Source organism: Hibiscus syriacus, unplaced genomic scaffold (genome assembly GCF_006381635.1).
Source record: "Hibiscus syriacus cultivar Baekdansim isolate YM2019G1 unplaced genomic scaffold, ASM638163v2 tig00111780_pilon, whole genome shotgun sequence".
NCBI lineage: Eukaryota > Viridiplantae > Streptophyta > Magnoliopsida > Malvales > Malvaceae > Hibiscus > Hibiscus syriacus.
Window position 1 is genome coordinate 315801 of NW_024063177.1, and position 23803 is coordinate 339603.

The following is a 23803-nucleotide window of genomic DNA, read 5'->3' on the forward strand; positions in this document are numbered from 1 at the left end:
AAGCCAACAAAAACAGATTTTATTATTTTAAAACACAATATGGAAAGGTAACCAAGCTAGATTACTTAAATCTTGGGCGTTCATACTTTTCATTCAATTGGCTAGATTGGATGGGTTTAGAGCTATTGGGTATTACTTTATGTGTTTTAGTATATTATTTTATGTTTACAAAATATAGATGTATTAGTATTTAAGAAGATATACGAGTACAGAGAATTCTAATTAGAATAACATTCAACTTGTATATTCTACATTTCAGTATCAGTAAGTAATCTATATCAAACAACAAACTAATTCTTACCAGTTACAAAATATCAACAGAACGAAAATTACCAAAAGATAAAACCACCTTACTTGATTAACAAATCATGCAAGTGTAGTTCATTGATTGAAGGCCATATAGACTAAAAAGACAAGGAAATGATATGATCCCTAATTAGCTAATCAAAACTTTGGCAATTACCCCATTTATTAGCAATAGTTGAATAAGACAGGGAATGTTGCTTACATAACAGAAAACCAGTTCACCTCTCTGTTTTTTTTCATAAGAAGATCAAGCACTCCCATCACATTTTACTGCAACAACAATTAATAGCAACATGGTCAAGGCATAATGTCATTCATGACGGAATGCTGCATTCTATGGTGCACTTATCTAACTTAGCAATGCTCAAAGAAAAACAGTTAACCATAGAAGACAATTATCAAGCAAAGGCAGGAGCATACTGAACTCTTGATGACCAGATTCCGACGTTAAATGTCCTAAAGCAAAAGTCGAGAAATTCGTCACAGAAAAGTCTCCTGAAAACTGGTAAAAAGAATGGACCGTGGTTAAAGTTAGGTTAATGGAAGGCAAACAGAAATTTCAGATCTATTTTAATTACCGTAAATTACCTCCTTTCCCATTTACTATGGCATGTGGCTCGAGTTTACATGGTATTTGAACAACATCTACAAGAATTCCATTCAAATCAAGAACAAGAAGCTTTTTCTTGGGACGCCTTATACAATTTCGTTGAAATGAAGTGTGCAACGTTAGTGAGAAATTGTTCTCTTTAACATTAGCTCTTGGAGTAGCATCATCTGTAGCGACAGCCAAGTTCGAAGGAGATACATTAGCTGTTGGTGTACCATCATCTTTTGCAACAGCTGTGCTGTTGCCCAATGCTACCTCTGAAACCTGTACAGGAGCTTGCCCGACCGGTACTCCAATGGACCCATTTTCAGAACCCGTTGTATGTTCCTTATCTAAATTGTCAACTAAAAGAGCCGATTGTTCATTCAATGGACTCTTCGGGGTCCGTACACTTGATCTCTTTCCGAACGTGTATCCTTCATTAATGAGATGGCTTCTGATTCAACGAGAGAATCGCTTTGCTTTTCATCAACAGAGGAAATGTCATTCCTCTTTTCCTTCCAACGCGAATCACTCGACTGATCGGTTCCTAAACCAACGTCTTCACTTAACGAGTCTGTTTCTAAACAAGTTTCTTTCTCAGCATTCCCGCTCTCGATATCCGGTTCCATCCTCTGTTTCTTCAGCTTCTTCTCAAAACGACTCGATTTAACATCGGAAATCGATGGGTGTGTAACATTTTTCACGTCTGACACGTGTTTCCTCGTTCGAAGGTTGCTCCTGCTTTAATTCAACAAACACCAACAAATATAAGATAAGATAATCAAAGGATTTTTTTTCAAAAAGTAGAAAAAGGGGGAGATGTTTTGAAGAAGAATCTCAAAATGTTTAGCAGCCGTTACTGCGATGGAGGGTTTCCTAACACTGGCCCACGCCGGATTTGTAAAAGAAAAAAAGAGACTAAAGTACTTCAACTGTCACTTATCTACACTTAAATGTTATAAAATAATCGTTAAATTTATCAAAATATTTTAATTATTATAACATCCTAATGATCATTTTATAGCAATTTGATAAATTTTATAATATTTAATAAAATTAGTAACCAAAATAATTATTTAAATATAATTTAATGATATATGATGTATTTTATTTAAAGAAAAATTAATTAATTATTTTAAAAATTTTATATAAAATTTAAGGTTATCATTTGATATATAAAGAGATTTATTTCATACCAGTCAAACAAAATTTTATTAACATAGCACCTTTAGCTTTATGTAAGCTCAAAATTTTAACAATCCATCATGAGAGCCGTTTTATTCAAAGCTGGTGAGAATTATTTTTTTGTTTAATTGCAAGTGGTATTGTAAATTTCATCATCTATTTTGATGATGTTGATTATCTCTTGATTTTAGTCACAATGTTCATCAATGTCTATTCACACACCGGTTTAAATTTCTCCCCCTCAAATTTCAAGTTATGTATAGTTGAAAAATCAGTGTAAATATTTATAATATATCAATACTTATTTAAAGTGTATAAATTATATTTTTTTTTAAAAACTTATCAATTTGTATAAAATAATTTGTATAACATCATTTAAACACTGAATGATTTACCAAAAATTACTTTTCCTTTTGCACAAAAGAAAATTAGTTACATATACACATGACAAATCAAATGCAAAGGATTGGAGATATGCAGAGGAAGTACCGGTAAGTAGCAATTTCACTATTTTCTTAGTTTGAAAGACAAGATATTAATCATATTCATGTGAACATTACATTTCTATGTTACTCCGACTCTTCATTTTTTTTATGCACCCGTGTGAGATGCATATTCATATACCCATACGTAACACTCACATCCGACTTTCGAGCCAATTTTCATAACGTTAACTCCTCCCTTATCCTAACATTACAAACTATACAAATCGAGTTTTTACCACCAACTCGAAAATTTCTCAACTTTTCCCCACAACCCACTGCTACAAAATTGAATTACTAACTTGCAAAAGCTTCAATGGCACAGGAACATAGTCCTCAACTTCCAGGTACAACAGAAAGAAAAAACTTACCTGTTCTAATAGGAATCAACATGGATGCCATCTTACACTTCAACAAAAGAAAAACTCAACCGTTGATAAAAGTGTTAGGGATCGGCATCGATGCCATCTCAGACGTTAACATACTTGTCAACATAACCCTGCAAAACATGAACAGGAAATAATGTTACCAAATTGAAATTTAAATTATCATCACCAACAAAAATGTAAGGCAGACTCCAAATCAATCTTTCAACCAATAGATTAAGCTTTATGGAACTTCACGAAAGAAAAGCAAAAGCTTAGTTCATTGAACTGATAACTGTCCAATAAACCGTAGATAAAATTTGGCCGAACCCAATACACAGATCCTGCTCAGACAGAACCAGCTGGGGAAAAGGGGATTGGTTCATTGGGCTTCTGACTTTTCCTTTCATATTATTTACTGTTCAAAAGAAGCGAATATTTTAGGGGGTTTGAATGCTAAAAACAGCTGCATAGCTTATTGTAAGGCATGGTATCCAATCCTAATGGCAATCTTTTCACTTTAGAATTATGCCACATCCAAAGATGGCATGTGAGAAGTCATTATCAAGACTGAAGTCTGATGGAAAGGATCGGTGATCACTAAAGGGTGTAGTTTTCATAAAACATTACTACGTGCTCTCTATTGCAAAATACTTATTCCATAATGAAACAAAAATGAAACATACCAAAATGATGAAACAAAATGGCAGAATAACATCCTCTAAATTGACATCACTGCTACGTTAATAGCTAATTACTGCAAGGAAGGGGAAAAAAGAACTTACCGTAACAAGTTTCGTCAATTTCTGCTGAGATAACTCAATGTAACGATCAATCTTTGCACTAGATTTGGGAATATGGTGGCTCTTCATAGCTCCTGATACTTTATCAACGGTCTTCTTCACAATAGTCTTAAATGCCTCCTTGCTCATATTACCTTGTTGCCATGATGGTTTTAAAAGCTCCTTCACAAAATGTGCAAGAGCAACCTTGAAATGCTTCATTGATTTGGAATCTTTGCTCTTCCCTGGAGACTTTATCTGGTCAATCTCAACCTCACTAGTAGCCATGATAACCTCATCAGGATTACTCGGGCTTCCACTCTCAACGGCACTAACTTTACCATCAGCAGTCTCACCAAATTCCTTATTGCCTGAAGAATCCACAGAAGCAGCAGCTGCAGCATCTTTCCTCTGGCTTTCCCCCATATTCAATGGTTCGTTGGACCCACTAAGCCCCAATAAAATATCAGAGTCACCTGTTACTTCCAACTTTTGAATACAATTATTTTTTCCCGACAAACTTGAAGATGGCTCAATGCTATCAAAAAGTGGATCATATTGGTCACCATCTGTTCTAAGAAAATTTTGCCCAAAGTTCCTGGAAGAATTGGGTGACAAGGTCGTTTGTTGGGATCCAATACCTCTCCCACGAACTGGATGATGAGCCAAACTGAAAGGAATCCTATTGTAGGCTACATCTTTTTCTTGCCAGAGAATACCAGAACTGTGTTTGATATTCAATGGCTGAACAAGAGTAGATACATTTGGATTATGAATTGAACTACTAGATCCTCCAATGTCAACTCGGTGGGATGATGTGTCCCCAATATTTGGTGGAACTGTCATCGAAGAATTCGTCTTTCCACCAAGATTATAAATACTATCAATCATAGGGTGGTCTGAACTGTGTGGTGGTTGCTGCTGAGCGTAGGGATAAATATATGAAGATGAGTAAGAAAGTCCACCTGGCGGCAAACTCTCAGAGGGAAATGGTTGCATTTTGCTTCCCATCAACTGTTGTGAACAGGGCAGAGTATAAGGATGAGTGTTGCCCTGGGAAAAGGAATTTGAAGCAATAATGTTCCGCATTGGAGTTTGTGTTGAGCCATCATCTCTCAACATACTAGGAGCTCCAGGCAGGTTACAAATAGGCAAAGAAGCCTGCAAGATAGGTTGATTAACATCCTGAATTGGAGGATAGGCTCGCTGTTGAAGCCCATCAGCTTGAGAACATGCATGCAATTCAGTAAGGTAAGGTCTAGGAATAATCTGGGAACCAAAATCATTCCTCAGAGGAAAGTAACTCTGCCGAAAATGTGAATGTACACTGGGTGTTACAGTTGAGTCCAGTGGTGGTGGCAGAGGTGGAACTGAAGCTGGAGGTAAGGAAATTAAAGGTGGAGCAAAGTAAGACTCTTGGATAGGTAACATGTTAGAAGGAAAGCTTTCCCCAGACGATTGGAACATAGAAGATGAAATTTGCTGCTCTTTCATATGTGGATTATCTTTACCATGTGAGCATAAGACGGAAGGGGAGGATATATGGCAAGGATGGTTACGGAGCTCCATTGCATGTGGATGAATATTACTCTCTGGCAGCCTATTTAATGGAGATGTTGATGGTTTACATGGTAAAGAATCAGACATGGTTGAGTTATCTGATTGTTGAGGTTGGCAACTTGCATTTTGACACACTGGTTCTAAAGGACTGGAGAAAGAAGTAAGTACTTCCCGAGAAGCATTACCGCATGACTCCAGTGAGCCCATATTGCCAACTGATGAGCTATCAATAGTTGACAGGTGTTGAGATTCTGCAGCTGCTTCTTGACAATTCTCATAACTGACAGGATTACGCGTTTCCTGCTTGTTTTCTAACAGGTGTGTTTCAAATGAAGAGGCCGGGATGTCTCTAGATCTATCGGATTTAACCATATGATACTCATTGGATTCATCACCAGAATCTTCTCTTTTCTCAGAGCTCTGCTTGATCTCTTCACGAGCATTATTAGTCCTAGAAGCATGAGGCAACTCCAGAAGCTGTAGTTTGCTCCTTTGCCACCTTGATTCATAACTCTTGCCAGAATCATGGTGCAGATAACGACAAGACACTCCACGGTAGCACTTGCCTCTAAGGAAGTCAAAACAGAATGGCATCTGTCCCTTCACCCGTCTCTTATTTTCACCCCTGAATTCTTTAGTATGCTTAAAACTGGGAGATCTGCTCCTGCTTCTCCGATTTCTGGGAGATCTGCTCCTGCTCCTCCGATTTCTGGGAGACCTGCTCCTGCATCTCCGATTTCTGGGAGACCTGCTCCTGCATCTCCGATTTCTGGGAGACCTGCTCCTGCTTCTCCGATTTCTGGGAGACTTGCTCCTGCTTCTCCGATTTCTGGGAGACCAACTAAAACGAGAAGAAAGAAACTTAAAATTTTCCAAAGATCATAAACAAGAATTGCAACATAAGGAATACAACATTCTTAAGAAATCAAATTTCTTATAAGATCAATTAAAAATAAGACAAGCTCCAAACCAAAAACCAACAAACAAACAACCTGCGTGATAGACTGTGCTTCTTCCTTCTCCTCTGTGGACTTCGCCTTCTATCTAGAGGTGAATGGCTCTGATTTCTGCTTCGAGGTCCCCCACTTATATACCTCCCAATATAGCAAGAATCATCTGAGTCGCTATCACTAGCACCATCACGAACCAAACGCCCAAATTTGTCCAATTTATGTTGAAAACCAAGAGTCATATTTTCATCCTCTAGCCTAGGTTCCTTTTGTAACTTATCACTGTCAACATTAGAACCAACCTCAACATTTTCAGAGTTGTCATCAGAACCACAGTCTTGGATAAGGCTGAATGAACAGCCACTTTTTGCAAGTTGACCAGAAGTATTTGATTTCTCCAAACTTGTGAGAGGAGGTTGTTTAGTAGGTACAACTGACTTGACTGAGTTAGTTTCGGAACAGATGCCCCGATTGCCATTTGGTCAGCCTTGGCTATAACTTCAGGACCTGTTTCACAAGGAAAAAACTCTTAAACTTGCCAAACATACACCAGATTAGAGAAAATTACAAGAAATAAAGGCATGTCAATGAGCATTCTGGGACACTACAGAACTACGTAATAACTGCATTCTGGAGCTATCAGCTATAAACATTGATAAAGCAAGAAACAAGAGGTCCTAAAAAATTAAATAACAAATAGATATTAACTGACCTTCTTTAACCAATCTTGAATAACCAACATCTGATTCTTTTTCAGATAAAATGTCCTTGTTTGCATTGCCATCTGCCGATATTTGCTCTGGGTGACAGTATAACTGCTCGTCTACATTAAGCACGTTGTTGATATCACTCCGACTTTTCAGGCCTTTGGGTGAATGGCTTATTCCCTGGTCTTCATCAATTTGGGTGATATCATCTTGAAATCACCAACCAGAATATACAAAAAAAATATATATATAAAAAGATCAGCATGCAACAATAAACAGATACTTAGAAAATACACGTAAAAGTACAGTTCATAAGATAAAAGTAATATACATAATAAAATACAATTTCTTCTCTGTTGAGTTTACAATGATCATTACAAAGTTCAAAGGACGTCTATCCCAAAAAGATCAGTACTGTTTCTTTTGGAGCTCATAACATGTGAACGGACAATCTTTCTATATGAACTTAAAAGATTTAACTTTAATACGCCGAAGATAAAAATATTGTAAACATGATGAAGCATAACCATAGTAAAAATGCCAACCTTCCATCTCCATGTCAGAATCACCAGGCGAATGAGATGCAGCTGCAATCACCAAAGGGTAGGGTTGCTTGAAAGACATGTTTTCTGGAGGCCGTAAAGATGAATCTTCTTGCCATTCATTTGATTTACAGGTCAAAATACTTCTGTTTTTCATCCACTGGAAAAAGTCATGTGCTATAGCATCCTCACTTCCAGGCTGTACAAATTTACTATGGAGTTCTGGAGCCCAGTCTACCTGAGAATTCAGAGTTCAGACCCAAAAAGTACTAAATTCCTACGCCTATATATAATTGTAGAAAAATATTTACTTAATCATAAATGTTCAAAGGAAATTAATCAATAAATATTGATGGGAACTCTTTTTCAAGTCTGTGTGCTGGAAAACTGGATGTTACACATTAACAGAAATATAGCAAACATTACAGCACACAATAGATGATTCTAAGCTGTAAACCATCCAGCCTACTGGTTACTATCCAATCAATCAATATATATAAGGATACATACAAGTAACTGACAAGAACTGTGTCACTATCCAAGCCAAAGCAGTGCCATATACTATTGCTCATTGTTAATTACTAAACAAAAAATACCCAATAAGAAGAAATGAAAAGAATTTATTAAACTCACTTGCAACAACCAGCAATGGAAGCAAGTCCATTAGTTGAAAACCCTTCAGAAGAAGAAGACACCAATACTTTGATGGTCTTAAACGACTTAGCAATAAGCTCCAAGCTTTAGTGTATAGATTGCCTGAAAACCAATAAGAAAATATTTGTAAATAAAGCTACTCTTCTAATTTGAATACCACCTCCAATATAAGCTAAATTTAAGATTCGGAACTGAGCATTTGTAACTCTTAAAAGCTGGTTCAAAATCGTAATTATCTCTTCATGCACTTGTTAATCTCCCTTTAGGATTTTGTTAGTTCTTTCTGGTCCAAAACTACCAACACAAGCAAACAGGAAATAAAACCAAGAAAATTTGCAACAAAACATAACCAATAAGGAAAATTCATTAAATTGGAACATTGGATGATAAAAGGTCTCAGACACGACTACTTACTTACCCGAATAGGCTTCCTGAATTTGCTGGGATTTATGCCTCGCTTCACCCAATAGGATTTCGGGTTTGGAGACTTCCGGGCGATATCTTCAAGATCCGAACGGTGGAAGCATTCCTTGAATATATTTCGAAACAAACATCCTCCAAACTTCGACGGCGTAGATCCTGAGCAGAGAGGCTCGAACTTTAGATGTTAGTTTTGTAATATTTGATAACTTTCTAGAAAAATCTAAAGGATAGACGCCACGGTTTTTTGGCTCCGATCGATGAACAGACGCCGGCGAGGGTCGCGTTGAGCGGGGGTGTGAGATGACGGCAGCGTTAATTTTTTAGAAAAATATGACGGGGGTGTTAGGTTAAAAAAGGGATTTGTTTTTATTTTGCGAGGAGGGGATGATTTAAAATGGTAATAAAATTGGTGGAATACATTACTATATTAGTATTAGAGTTCGATTTAATTATAATTTTTTATTAGTTCGAACGATTATAATATAATATATTTTTAAAATATTTTTAATTATTTAATTATAAAAGATCAATTACTTTATGAACATCGTGTTTAAATTTAAAATCTCAAAAGATAAAAATTATTCCTTTAATCAATAAAGTTATTTAATTCGTACTCGTTAAACTATATTAAATGTAATTTTTATTTGAATTTCTTCTTATTTTTTATCATCAAATTTTAATAATCAACGTTTTGATTACTTATGTTATTGATTTATTATATTTTACTCATTGAATCGTCAACTTCCATTAGGTTGATGATATAACACGTTAATAAAAATAATTAATTTTTAATTTAACATTAAACTTTAAATGAAATATCAATTTGATCTCGCCACCAAAAATAACTTCTTCTAACCTAAACTCTAACATCTATTACCGTCGACCCCTTTAACCACTCTTAAAGGTTATCAACCTCTTTAAATAAACAAAAATTATAGAAAAAAACTCATGCATCGATTAAATGTAGGAATGACAAAACGACCCGAATCCGACGGGAAAACCTGAAATCCGACTAAATTCAGGTTGGGTCGGGTTTGCATAATATCGGATCAGGTATCGAGGTAAAATTCGAAGATTTTTTCGGGTTCGAGTTTTGGGTAAGGTATCCCGACCCGATTATATATATATATATATATATATATATATAATATTTTATATATTTTATATTAATTATATATATAATATTTTTTATTTTTTATTAATTATACATATATAATGTTTTATATTTTTTATATTACTTATATATATAATATTTTATATTTTTATATTAATTATATAATACAAACCCTAAACATTAAACATTAAACATTAAACCTCTAAACCTAAACACTAGCTTTTATAATTATTAAAGTAAAAATTGATTGATTTATTGATAAATTTCTCGATGTAATCCTAAATCATAAACACTAAACCCTAGTTTTTTCTCAGGGTCAGGTTCGGGTTCGGGTATAATATTTTGGGTCGGGTTCGGGGACAAGGTAAAAAAAATCTCCGACGGGGCACCCCGATAAAAAACCTGACGGGGAACGGGGCGGAGACGGAGGGAGCAAAACTGTAACACCCCCAACCCGTATCCGACCCGGATACGAGTCCGAAGTGTCACATTGACTTTTCAAACCTTGACTCTTAAGAAAAATCCCGGGAAATTTAAAACTTTATTTAAAACAAAATACAGACTTTATCAGAGTGCTCGTACTTAATGACTTATTACATGCCAACACTTTATACATAACCAAATACATACTTTGTCAAATATTTCTGATATGATCTTTTGGTAAGGAAAACTGACCTGTCTTGCTCCGCATCACTCTTTACTCTTCTCGAAACCTACGTGTGAAACAATCACACGCTAAGTCGAAGACTTAGTGAGGCATAACAACTTATAATGCACTTTAAAACATATATCGATACATGCATGTTCTGTTCTATCATGTTATAGCAATTCCATGCATTTTTCCTATCGTATAAAATCATATCAGATTAATTGCAGTAAATACATACATACACATAATTCATCATTAACAGTTTATCATATAATCACATACTTTTTCAATCAAACACTATACACACACAACATCATATCATTTCTATAGCATTTATCATACCACTAACTTATATTTGTTCATATCTCTGGATTAGCCCATGTACATATGTGAGAACTATCGATATGTGAGTCTATAGAGGTTGTGCACTAATGCTGTCACCACAGCTCGTATAATTGCACCGAAGTGCCGCGTAGAATTGCATCGTAGTGCCATATAATAATGTCCATAAGGACCACATAGAATTCCTTAAGAATCATATACATATGCTATGGATCAAGTATGTGTCTTTCAAGACTTCACACATGTTCCACAGAATATATATATATCCCGAAGGACCGCGTAGAATTGCACCGTAGTGCCATATAATGATGTCCATAAGGACCACATAGAATTCCTTAAGAATCATATACATATTCTAGGGATCATATATGTGTCTCACCAGACTTCACACATGTTCCAAAGAATATATATATATATCCCGAAGGACCGCGTAGACCCTCGACTCTTGGCATGCCAACTATACCCCTAGCTCTCATGACACATAACATGGGCGTTATCATTTATTTCATTTCAGATATTCACATAAACTTATAATTCACTTTCACATATCACGTATCACGTAGCTTCTTTTCATATTATCACATAGTCACGTAGTTCACTTACACGTAGATCATTTCCATATAATTCACATGTCACATATGTCATGTTTTCATATAATTTCTATCATTTCTCACCCAATCACCTTTATTCATGTAAACATACTTATCATATCTTGTTCACATAAGATCATATACTTCATATAATATATCGAAACACCTAGAACACTTTCACGTAGCTTATAGTCATAGGTCTTATCTCATAACATATACTTGTTTTCACATATATATTTCATATCATTTCTTATACCATCACATAATTCATTTAACATACATAACATATTATGTAACATTATAATAGAAATACCTATAAGTCTATCACTTAGAGCACACATATACTTATAGTCACATGCTTATATCTTAATCTTATGCCTTCTCTTAGACATATATATATATATATATATATATATATATATATATATATATATATATATATATATATATATATATATATATCATGTTCAGGTAATCCACCATTTTATCACATAATTATGTATTTATATACTCATTTCATTTCATATCCATCTATATAAATGTATATTCTCAAGATTTATCCTAATATAAATCATATAGCACTCTTATAATTCATATTCATATTCATCTAGGGCAGACTTAAAACACATCTCACTTCTATTATTTCTTTATATATATATATAATATATATATATATATATATATATATATATATATATATATATCTAATCTGTTTACTTAATTCAATTTCATATAACTCCTATAATCTTCTCATATAACTTCATAAATTTCTATCATACAACCCCTGTGTTATAGTTTTATTTAAACATATGAATCTTTCCCATCTAGCTTATCTTATATGTTCATCTTATCATTTATGTTCAAATCTCCTAGTTAGTGTACTATTCTCACTTCATCCTATAGATCAATATTATCCAGCTTATTTCACTTATCATATAATAATATTATAGTTTACTATGATCACATAGTTTATATCTCATATAATTCATAACCTTTCTTATGTAATTACTTATACTTTCTCACCTAACACATAAAAGAACAGATCAATCCATATAATCAAGCATACATACATGCATATTCAATTCATGCCTTTAATCATGCATTCATGTGTAAGACTTCAGGAAATAGACTCATCGCAATTCTTATTCCCATCGCACATCATATACTATTGAATATGCACTCACCTGGGCCTCGTTGTTTGAATCAATCCTAATCCTTAGTTTGTTCCGGAACAAGCTTTCATTCTATATCTACATAATAATACATTAATACTTATCAGTATACTGATTGATATATTCGAAACTATCACTCCTTAGTCTCAAAGAAAAGCCAATTTCATCTTTTAATGAAGGTATGCATCGATGCACTACACCATGCATCGATGCATAAATCCTATTCGATGTTTGTATTTAATGGGGATGCATCGATGCACTCCTTATGCATCGATGCATAAATCCTATTCGATGTTTTCTATTTAAATTCATGCATCGATGCACTGCATGTGCATCGATGCACCTTAAACAAATTTCTGGTATTTATCATCTATGCATCGGTGCACAATGAATGTGCATCGATGCACATTGCCCAGAACTGACATTTTAGCACGTAAATCATCAACTCTTCCCTTAATTCTTCTATTTTAAGCCCCTATTTTGACCTTAAACTCAACTACTATAACTTAAACCAACTTATATCCATGTAAATCATCTTTAACCTCAAAATCCTATCTTCTTTATGAGATTCAAGAATCATACCAAATTTTCTATATGTTCTAAATCCAATTCTAACACTTAATACTTCTTAATTAAGCTGATGACAAGTCAAATCCAACTTTAGAACTTCAAAAACCTTTCTATAACAAAATTTCATTTATAAACCCTTAATAGAAATTCCTTTCTAATTCTATCTCTTTGGTGTTTTAAGCTTATATAACCCTCAAAGACTCAAATCCAACTTAAAACTTTCAAGAAATCATAAGTTAAATCAAACTTACCTTTGCTCTTGGCTTCCACGTGAAGAAGAAGAAGAAAGGAGAAAAGAATTCTGGAGAATTCTCTCCCTCTCCACGTGTATATAATTCCCTTTTTTTTTCTTAAATGATCAAATGACCATTTTACCCTTTATTTCCTTTAATAATTACTGAATAACCTTCATCATATTTCCAAGAAGTCATTGAACTATTCCATTATCCTACTTTAGTCACCAAATTCTGAAACTTTACAATTTGGTCACTAACCCGGTAATGCGGATGTTACAAAAACCCACCCCGAACCCGCCCCGTTGCCATTCCTAATTAAATGATTAGAACAAAATAAATCTCTCCAAAATCCTTCAAAATGGATTAGTTCAAAATCTCGTGTTCAAACTCAATTTAGCTTGATTCTTATTTAATTAAACTCAAACTTGTTTCAATGAACCCAATTACTCTAATCTATTAATCCATCAACAATCCAATGACACATACGAATTTTAATTCAAAAAATTTGGTCGCTACAAATACTAATAAAATCCGATTCAAAAATAAAAGAGATGATGATAATGAAATGTGATAAGTAGAAATAGAACGATCCTTTGAGAGATTTTCTTCAAATCCAATCCCTATTTTCAATCCTTAGCATTTCAATATCGGACAATCAATTAGAATGGTGGAAAAATGAGAAAGATAGAAAGGAATAATATATTTTCATTCAATGAAGATCTATATGTGCTAAAGGTGGATTAGAGCTCGAAATGCATAGAGATTTGAGGTTATATCCAAAATATTTGAAGAGGTTTTCTTGAAAATATGAACTCGTAAAAAAGAAAGAAGAGAATAAAACGAGATTGTTGATAGTTTTCGATCAACAAAAGAGATCAACGACAATAATCGCATCATAGTGGTGACTGAGGAAGCGATGTTTATTTAGGATTCAATTAAAGAACAAAAGTTTTTTGTTGAGGAAAAACGAAATAAAACGAAAGCAAGAAGTTTTTTCTTTCAAGTGAATTCAAATGACCAAAATGTCGCTTTCATAGTTCAATGATCAAAACAAGAAAAAAATCCAAATAAAATTGATCTTCATTGTAATTTACCCTAAATTTCAAGTGGATCGGGAGAATCTCCTTGTAAATGGACATCTATAATGTTCTATCTAAATTAGTAAATCTAATATCGTTAAACCATAAAACAATAAAAGTTAACATAAAATTGCCAATGAGCATGAATGAATGAGAAGGTTCAATTATTTTCTTCCAAGAAATACCAACCTTCAACAACCCTAATTAAAATTGTTGGAAATGAGCTCCCTTTTTCCAATAAGATTATCCGTTCTCAACATTTCATTAAACTACCACCACACACATTTATGGAAACTCATGGCAAGACAAGAACAGAGATGGAACAATAGGTTTTTATTTTCCATTCTTCGTTTTTTTTTAAAATATTCATGTTCGATGTTATATAGGGATATGATTCGCTTACAATTTTCCAATTATAAATAAAATCTTTACAAAATTCGAGTCAACATAAGAATATTTAATTTTATCACAAGTTTGTTTTTGGTGCTTGTAATTGTCTCCGAACCAATGCAGTGTAAACGCCATTTCGGCTAAGAAGTTGTTCATGATTGCCCCTTTCAACAATCCGTCCATCAGAAATAACTGCCACTGTGTCTGCACTTTGGACCGTTGATAACCTATGAGCTATCACTAATGCAGTTCTTCCTCTCATCAGAGAATCCATGGCATCCTGCACGAAATACGACACAACTCCAAAAATTATTGTATATGGAAGTTAATAACACATAAGATTGGATCAAAATGATGTGAGAACCCATGGCATCAAGGCAATTTATGTAAAGGAGAGAACTTGAGATTTATGGACTAAACAGGTTATAGACTACAGTTTCTTAAATGTATAAGATTCCGATTCCGATTCAAATAATGTGATAAGGTACGAGGAGAGAATTCGAGAATTATGGATACACAATTTAAGAACATGGTTTCTTTAATGAATAAGATATGGATCCAGATAATGCAGTATTCTTACCTGCACAAGGTATTCGCTTTCGGCATCCAGGGCACTTGTGGCTTCATCCAGTAGGAGAATCTTCGGATTCATCAGCAACGCTCTCGCTATCGCTACCCTCTGCTTCTGTCCTCCCGAAAGCCGTACTCCGCGCTCTCCGACACAAGTCTGATATTTGTCCGGAAATTTCGATATGAATTCATGAGCATTGGCCATTTTCTGCAATTTCTCAACATTTAAATGTCAATGGACGCTGGCATAGCGGTTCCTGTAGTCTTGAAGATGCAAAAAAGGCTTACTGCTGCATTTTCGATATCATTAATATCAGCTTGGCCTTGGCATCCATAAGCTATGTTTTCCTCTATCGTGCAGTTGAAAAGGACTGGTTCCTGGCTTACTATGCTGATCTGAACATCAAAGAATCCAGATAGTCAAAAATTGAGGTACGAACATGTTCGGCATTCATATCCAACACATACCGGAACATGATATTGCGATATGACTCTCAATGATCCCAAATCAATGACATTGTTGAAAATTTTATGTTTTTGGATTGACTTTAGAAGTTAGCAAGATCAAGACTACCTTTCTGTGAAGATATTCATGTGATATTTCTACCAAAGGAACCCCATTCAATAGAATCTTTCCCTTCATTGGATCATAAAACCTTTCGATCAAGCTCGCTATCGTGCTCTGCAGCAGACACGGTAAAACAGGTGGTATAATGTTCTGCAACAATGGTGTTCGAAAACAAGCTAGAAATGTTTTTAAACAATGTAAAAGTTTCGGATAAAGGTAATACTTTTCCTCCACCACTGGGGCCAACCAGAGCCACTTTTGATCCTGGCTGCAGTTTAAGTGTTATTCCCTGAAAAAAACACCAATGGATCAGGTAATACTGACCGGAAGACCGTTTATATCGGGATAATACGTTCTCGAAACGATAACCAAGTATGAACAGATGAATACCTTGAGTACTATATGATTAGGACGGGACGGATAGGCGAACCAGACATCGTCCAACTCGACTTCTCCATCTTGATCACTGAAATAAAACAATGCCGCTTTGTTACTTTTAGCGCTCATTTACACCATCCATGATGGAAGCTGATAATCCACCATTGATTTCTGTAACATGCTCATAAAAAAGAATCATTAAGAAAGAATGAACTAACCCCAATGGACACTTATCTCCTGATTTCGGCATCGATGAGGCTCGATCCAGAAGCTGAAAGACACGCCTGCTAGCTCCTGAAGCTTTCATTGCAACAGTGTAAAACCCTGAAAGTCCGGACACAGAAGTTCCGACTGCAAGTGCGAATAGCCGAAACATATTAATGAAAGTAGGAAACCAGCACACCAGACGGCAAACTTGGCGATGAAATGTGTATATACTCACACATGCATTAATGTACATCAATATAGGCAACAAGGGGCATACCCGTGAGACTATAAAGAATGAAGGACGTTAGAGCACCGGGGGTCATTGAACCTTTGATTGTCAAATTAGCTCCGTATATAACTACGGCAATAACCGACAATGTCGATGCAGCATTTAGGCCTCCGAAGAAGAAACCGACCACTTTCTGTTGCAATCAGAGATGAGATTATTTGCTGAATCAGTCGGGGGAAAAAGAGGGATTGAATAACACATGGGAACTTACTGCTTGTTTAAGTCCAAGATTCAGTGTGTCATCTACTTTCAGAGAGTAGCGAGATATTTCATGCTCTTCTTGTGCAAAAGATCTCATCGTTCGAATTGCTCCGAATGATTCCTAAACAACAATTCAAAAACTTTGCATCTGATTTTTAACAAACATAGATGTACTCCATACTGCATTTTATAACACAAGACAAACCTCAGCAATCGAAGCGGCTGCTGCAGCTGCGGCTTGAGTCTTGTGTGAAAGTTTACGAACGTAGCGACCAAATCGATGAACAGCGACAGAAATTAAAGGAACGACAGCCAATGCCAGCACTAGAACATATAAACAAGGTAAGATTACATTGGATCTATTCTAAATAAACACTTCAAAACACTGCTTTGAGGATTAAAACTAACTATTTACATGTTAGTTTCCACGATGTTGCAAACATGAAACCGAGTCCAATGACTGCCGTCGACAAGTTTCGTAAGGCCTCGGAGAGACTGGTAGTTGCAGCATTCTTTATGATCTGTGTATCTTCCGATAGCCTGCTCAAAAGTTCGCCTGTCCTAGTGATATCGAAGAAGGCTATTTCCTGCAAAACTCATCAACCGTTGTAACAATAGTTCATATGATTGAAATCTTTCACATTAAATTAGTAGGTGTTTTTACCTGGTTAACAAGATGACTAAACAAGTTCTTTCTCAATCGGGCAACGACCCTTTCGCTGGCAGCGGAAAACAGCCACGTTCGCAGCGCAGTGAACACCGAACTGAAATCAGAAAACAAAAGTAAAAAAATAAAACACGATGAACCCTCTACATGCTGTTGGACTGAAAAATATAAATGTCATAAAAGTAGATACTGTTTATACCCGGCTATAACAATCAGAAAAATTTCAAGTACGGTGTTCCTAACTGCAGCTAATGCTTTAGCCTTCTGTTCCGGTGCTGTGATATCACCGGAGACAATATCGATTATCTTCCCTCCAAACTTTGGCTGCAGAAATGAACCATCTCTTTTCGTATATCCATAAAATCGAGAGAAACGGTAAGAAATACAGAAACGATACATACAATCAGTATGGTTGAAGTGGAAGCAAGCAAGAGAGCAATTGTTGCTAATATGAGTTTCCCTGCGTCAGGCTTTGCCTGTCATATGGTACAATGTTAAAATTCCAAAATTTTCCATGTTTATGCCATTACATGATAACAATGCCGAATTTCATCCACTTACAAGTAAAAGCACTCTGCTGAAACTGGCATCTGCAGCCTGAGAGTTTCAAAGAAATCATCAGCCATTAACATAGAATCTCATATGAACATTAAAAAGAAAAAAGAAATTCGACTTTACCGGAATTGCATCGCCATGCTCAAGGTCTGTCAAACTATAATCCGCGTTCTTATTCCTCTTCACCTTCCCCTATGTATGGATGAAATCATAGTTAGATAATATGTAACATCGAGCTTTCGAGTGTGAATGTCGGATACGAATATGTTTTAAGGATCATATCTACATTCTACGTACTCATGAACAATACGTACATAATAAACCCTAAACACCAGTAACATATGGAGAAGGAACTTACTCTTGCGAAAGGAGCTCTACCAGCTTTATCGAAACGCATCCCAGAAAAACTGTGAATGAGAAAAGTTGAAACGGAGCAAAGACAGATGCAGTGATTATATTTATCACGTAGAACAAGGTTGATATCGACTCCCGTGTGAATGGAAAACCTGTGAAGCTGAAAGAGGTGAGTGGAAGAAGCTTTTAGATTTTCATTTCATGATTGACTCCCGTTTGTGTGTGGCTCTCCCATCTCCTTACGTGTCTGTATATATACAGAGACTATAATATAATTTGAAATTTTTATGGGAAAAATACATTAACTGCCGTTTTCGATCTAATTTTATCTAAATATATGATCATTTGAAATTTTTAAAGGAAGATGTCCCGAACCCCTCGAACCATCCCCTGTGAGAGACGGAGAGTTTTGAGTCCACTTGAATTAACGGGCCATCCATGGGTTCGTGATCACCCACGTAATGGTTGAGTTGCTTTCCGACATTTATGTTACCAGTTGAATTCAACGAATTTGACATGTGCACTGCTGCCCTGCATCTGTTCATATTGACGAAGACGACCCAAGTCCGTCTTCTTTGTCCATTACGTAAGGTTGTTAACATGTCACGTTTGTTGAATTAATGTCATCTCACTGAATTTCATGACACTCAATTATCATAAAGTTCTTTTAATTATTTAGAAAATTTATATTTAAATCTATAAATTTAAGGTAAAATATATAAATGATACCTTGACTATCTAACGTTACTTTGTTTAGTCATCCGGTTATTAAAAGTTATAAAATGATCCCTCAACTATAGGGTGTTGTTTTGTTGAGTTCCACAACTATGGAAAATTACAAAATGGCACATAACTATTCATATGCTCTAAGTTCATCATTTTTCGTTAAAAATTTGGTGATTGTCTGAAGATACTGAATTTTGACTACTGATATTATATACTATATTTTTATTTATAAACTATATTATATAATAAATATATATTTTTTTATTAATTTGGGTTGTATTTTACATTTATAGGCCCAACAGATATAATAAATATATATATTTTTATTAATTTGGGTTGTATTTTACATTTATAGGCCCAACAGCAATGACCCAAATCCCACGTGACCCAAGTGACCCAGCTGCCCAAACCAGTATGGATTAGGGTTTGTATAAACCCTAATCTCTCAAACTCTCATCCAACCGCCAAGTATCTTGACCGTTGGACGGTCCACAGCAAACCCCTCTAGGGTTTCCAGGAATCCTAAACCAATCTCGTCCAGCGCCGTTTTTTGGTCAACCTCACGTCTCCCACTCCCAGATTTCACGGCCGCACATCTCATCTTTAACAACTCTGATTCCTCCGACGCAAGGATTTCGTGGAGATAACAAACCAATAAACAACTGAAGTGTTAGTATTCTATTAGGAATCAAACACCAAAATAGGGGCATTCGAACCCTATAAATACATGTAATCAATACCCCATTGTACACGGGATTTACACACGAAATAGATACAAAATTCAAGCAAAATTCGCAAAAAATATTAGAGTTAAACAGAGGAAATTTCGCAGGATTTTCGAAGAAAGAAATAAGTAGAAAAGGTAAAAGCTTGTACCTTTATCACTCTTGGTCTTTGCATGTGTGTTTCTCCATTATTTTTGTTCGATCCAAACCCCCAAAAGGAAAAGTTTTGGCCGATAAAGCAAAGCGAGGCCCTTTTTCGAAAGCTCGTCCCCTGATCTAGCCCTCGGGGCTTTGTGTTTTTTAAAAAAACGTTTTTGGTTTTTGAAAAATGATTAAAAACGCTTTCGAGATTTTGAAAAAAAAAATTTATTTTGTCGCCGATGAACGGCGGCCGGCGCGGGGTGGCCGGAATATGGGCACCAAGAACACGACAACTTGTGTTCTTCATTTGGAAGAACAAATGAGAGCATTTGTTTAAAATGAGGGAGGAGCGTTTTGCGTGGGAGAAGAGAATGAAAGTTTTAAAAAAAATTAACATATATACTCGGCCCATGGAACGAGCTGGTGACTCGCGTGTCGACCCTGACCCGAAAAGGATCCGTACGTTTTTGCTCATTAATGGGTTAATCCCACATTTGGTCCTCCTCATTCATAAAGGCCTTAATTTACCCCTGTAATTTCAGATTCTCTTCGAAATGATTTGAATTCTGTCACTCAGTTTTTCTTTTTTACAAATTGGTCTTTTTTCTAAATCTTAATTTTAATTTTCCATTTTTTATATATTACATTATAATATTTATATATATATTTTTTATATTATTATTATGATTAGCTTTTAGTTTTTTTACATACCCGTATTATCAGTATTTCAATATTTATTTATTTTATTTATATGTTATATTATATATATCTATTTATTTTATTTCTTAATATTTTATTTTATTTTTTGTTATATTATATATATTATTTTATTTCTTAATATTTTTCTATTTCTTTTAGTCCACAAGCTAATATACATACATATATATATATATTATCTTCTTTTCCCTTGTTTTTGTTCATTTATCCTTCAAAACGGTTAAAGGTAAGTAATTTGGATGTACATTTTACCTTTTAATTTAGATTAACAACTTTTTTAACTAAAGACAATTGGAAATTACGTAGTAATGAAAGGGCGGTTCAAGGGTGCTAGTCATTCCTTGACCGTAACCGACTCCCGAGCCCGACACATTTCTGGTAAGACGTAGATCAGGTAAGAAATAAGGTATCCGATCAACCCATTTTTTTAAATAAATGATCGGTGGCGACTCCTAATCCATTTTTCTAAGTCGAAGCCCAATTTCGGGCCCAATGGAAAGACGGTTCCGACAGCTTGGTGACTCCGCTGGGGACAAGTAAGTGAGTCAGGCTAAGGTAATTTCCAATTGTCTTTTTAACGAAAAGGGTAAGTTTAAATTTTAAGGTAACATTTCAATCCTTATTACTTACTTTTGATTATATTTTCGAGTAAATAGTTGTACTAATCGTTTTCTAATGATTTCAGCCTTTAAAGCTTTTTTCACTTAAGGCTCTATACCCGAGCTCTGAACCTTGTTTTAAGTGGGGGTGAAAGCGACGCCTTCGTGTGAATTTATTCACCGTGCGGGCCTAGCAAGTAGCCTTCGAGATTCATATACCTTATGTCTTCGTGTGAATTTATTCACCGTGCGGGCATAAGGAAATGTCTCCTCTCGAGTTTAACTTAGTCCATACAAGCCTGTGATGGGTTTAGGACTAAGGGTATGTCAAACCCAAGGGGCATCGACAAGGAGAACTCGGGTACCGTTTTTTAGAACCTAAACCGGGAGACTATGGATAATTAAAGCCTACCCCGAAACCATATTTCAAACCCTAGGATATTTTTACCCTAACTATGTTTTTTCCTTCTTACTCTTCTTATTTTTCTTTCGTCATTTCTTATTTATTTATTTATTTATTTATTTATTTTTTTACTGACTTGTTTGCCTTTGTGTTTGTTTTTTTAGCATTTGCATCATTACAAGAGGCTATTGATCCTTAAAAAGTGTTTGTTACACAAAAAATAATCTTAATTAATGGACAAATATGTTGTAATACAAGAGATTGAAAACCCCGAGATTCGACTATAGTCCAAGAAGACTCAGAAGGAAAAGGGAGACAGTCTTCAAGGAAGTTATGTATCAGAGCTGGTTAACTACGCCTCTATCAGCCTAAAACAGAACAATGTGCAAGAGCTTCGAGACATTTGGGACAGTCGGAAGAATGACAGAAAGCAGAAGTTCAACCAACGATATGGTGATATTGCCCTCTTACTTCATGTCAAGACTGATGAGCCCCTGCTCCGAGCCTTGATTCAGTTCTGGAACCCGGGATATAGTTGCTTCACCTTTAACCGGGAGGACATGGTGCCCACTATCGAAGAGTACACTACACTACTGCACTGCAAAAATGTCAGACTAGAGATGGTATTTATCAAACACATCAAGAGTCATCCTTTCAAGAATGGACTGGCTAAGATTGCAGGAGTTGATGAAAAATGGGTGACTGATCGACTCCGACACAAAGGTAGCGGGGAAGAAATCGAGTGGATCCACATACCACATAAGGCAACTAATGAAGAACGAACCTGATGAATGGAAGACTATATACCTTTTTGCACTAGGTTTGGTTATCTTTTTGAAGACTTTGGGGTGCATCAACGCAACCGTGGTGGAACTATCTGAACAACTTCCAAGTTGAGTCAACCCAGTACCAACCATCTTAGCCGAAACCTTTCGATCTCTCAATCATTACAGAAGAGCTGATGGAGGAAGGTTCATTGGGTGTGTTCAGCTTCTTCAAGTCTGGATTCACAGCCACTTCTAGAAGACTAACGGGGTTGCCTACCGTCGATTTAGCACCACCTATTCACCTTTGGGAGAGTTCATCACAATGAAATGGAATGAATGTGCTTCAAAGGAAAAGTTGATGAAAGTCTTTACACATCTTCAGGATCGGGATATTACCTGGAGAGCCCCCTGGTTATTCCTCGGTGACGTTCTTTTTCGGTGTGGGGATTCTGATACTATGACCTTACTCGGACTTTGAGGTGCAGTTGGGTATGCTCTGTTGTTAGCACTTAGATAGTATGGGGCACGTCAGTTTGTCCCAGCAATAAGCTGACTAGATAGATCAGAGTTTGTGTATCACAGTGACAGTTATAAGAAAATGATCAAGAAAACAGTCGATTCATGGAAGAAAGTATTCCGGATGGATGTTGTAGCTGCCAGAGACATGCTTACTCCGGATTATGAGGAGTGGCGAAGATTGAGGAAAAATGACAACATCCCGGTGCCAGACTGTGAAGATACACGGACCATGGAGGAACATCTCAGGTCTGTCCCTTCCGAACTAGAAATAGCCAAGGCAGAGTTCGAAGCTGTTAACAATGAGTTGAAGCAGAGGGTAAGGGAACTTGAAGCTGAACGCTCTCAGTGGAAGCTAAACGCCGACACTTAGAAAGATCGAGTAGACAAATTGGAAAGAGAACAGAAAAGAGTCTGTTTTGAGCTCGAAGATTTGAGAAAGGGGTATCAAGATAAAGTCAATGATAACTCCAAGTTAAAAGTAACCTCTGAATACTGGAAAGACGAAGCTCACATCATGAAAAGGAAGTTCGAGGGACTGGATAAAAGAGCTTGGAATGAACAGTTGAAGACTGCTCAGAGGTGCTTGGCAGATAGTCAACATCAGAACCAACGCTTGAGAATCCAGGTGACTGACTTAGAAAAATAATATGAAAAGGATGGCAAGACAATAGTTGAGCTAGAAACTATTGTAAATGGGTTCAAGAGGTAAGCGAACGAGCTTCAGATA

General features: G+C 35.7%; 2 protein-coding genes and 1 long non-coding RNA gene across 3 annotated transcripts; all 3 read right to left on the reverse strand.

Moving 5' to 3' along the window:
* Positions 1 to 291: 291 nt before the first annotated feature.
* LOC120170500 lies at positions 292 to 1768 on the reverse strand. The gene is made up of 3 exons (XR_005520770.1): positions 895 to 1768; positions 727 to 808; positions 292 to 576 (listed from the first exon to the last, which is right to left on the reverse strand). It is a non-coding gene; the product is annotated as an uncharacterized LOC120170500 (long non-coding RNA).
* Positions 1769 to 2756: 988 nt separating this feature from the next.
* On the reverse strand, positions 2757 to 8878 carry LOC120170498 (zinc finger CCCH domain-containing protein 55-like). Its single transcript, XM_039178444.1, has 8 exons — positions 8544 to 8878; positions 8105 to 8227; positions 7475 to 7709; positions 6935 to 7138; positions 6265 to 6729; positions 6051 to 6113; positions 3716 to 6020; positions 2757 to 3064 (listed from the first exon to the last, which is right to left on the reverse strand). Exons 5-8 carry the CDS (start codon positions 6462 to 6464, stop codon positions 3035 to 3037), a joined length of 2598 nt encoding a protein of 865 aa, XP_039034375.1. The 5' UTR covers positions 6465 to 6729; positions 6935 to 7138; positions 7475 to 7709; positions 8105 to 8227; positions 8544 to 8878; the 3' UTR covers positions 2757 to 3034.
* A 5858-nt stretch (positions 8879 to 14736) lies between these two features.
* On the reverse strand, positions 14737 to 18594 carry LOC120170522 (ABC transporter B family member 25-like). The gene is made up of 17 exons (XM_039178458.1): positions 18484 to 18594; positions 18249 to 18317; positions 18132 to 18167; positions 17972 to 18046; positions 17770 to 17894; positions 17568 to 17667; positions 17319 to 17490; positions 17109 to 17227; positions 16914 to 17024; positions 16691 to 16835; positions 16425 to 16557; positions 16219 to 16294; positions 16052 to 16117; positions 15835 to 15942; positions 15549 to 15656; positions 15271 to 15468; positions 14737 to 14970 (listed from the first exon to the last, which is right to left on the reverse strand). Exons 1-17 carry the CDS (start codon positions 18520 to 18522, stop codon positions 14767 to 14769), a joined length of 1884 nt encoding a protein of 627 aa, XP_039034389.1. The 5' UTR covers positions 18523 to 18594; the 3' UTR covers positions 14737 to 14766.
* Positions 18595 to 23803: the final 5209 nt, after the last annotated feature.

Excerpts from the sequence above, each read along its gene's own strand:
- LOC120170498 (XM_039178444.1), bottom strand. The coding sequence starts at position 6,464 with ATGACTCTTGGTTTTCAACATAAATTGGACAAATTTGGGCGTTTGGTT. Across the intron at positions 6,021-6,050 it reads AATCGGAGAAGCAGGAGCAG|GTCTCCCAGAAATCGGAGAT; the intron begins GTCTCCCAGAAA and ends ATGCAGGAGCAG. Across the intron at positions 3,065-3,715 it reads AATTGACGAAACTTGTTACG|GGTTATGTTGACAAGTATGT; the intron begins GTAAGTTCTTTT and ends CATGTTTTGCAG.
- LOC120170522 (XM_039178458.1), bottom strand. The coding sequence starts at position 18,522 with ATGCGTTTCGATAAAGCTGGTAGAGCTCCTTTCGCAAGA. Across the intron at positions 17,491-17,567 it reads TTAGTCATCTTGTTAACCAG|GAAATAGCCTTCTTCGATAT; the intron begins GTAAAAACACCT and ends TGAGTTTTGCAG. Across the intron at positions 16,295-16,424 it reads GGAGATAAGTGTCCATTGGG|TGATCAAGATGGAGAAGTCG; the intron begins GTTAGTTCATTC and ends GTTTTATTTCAG.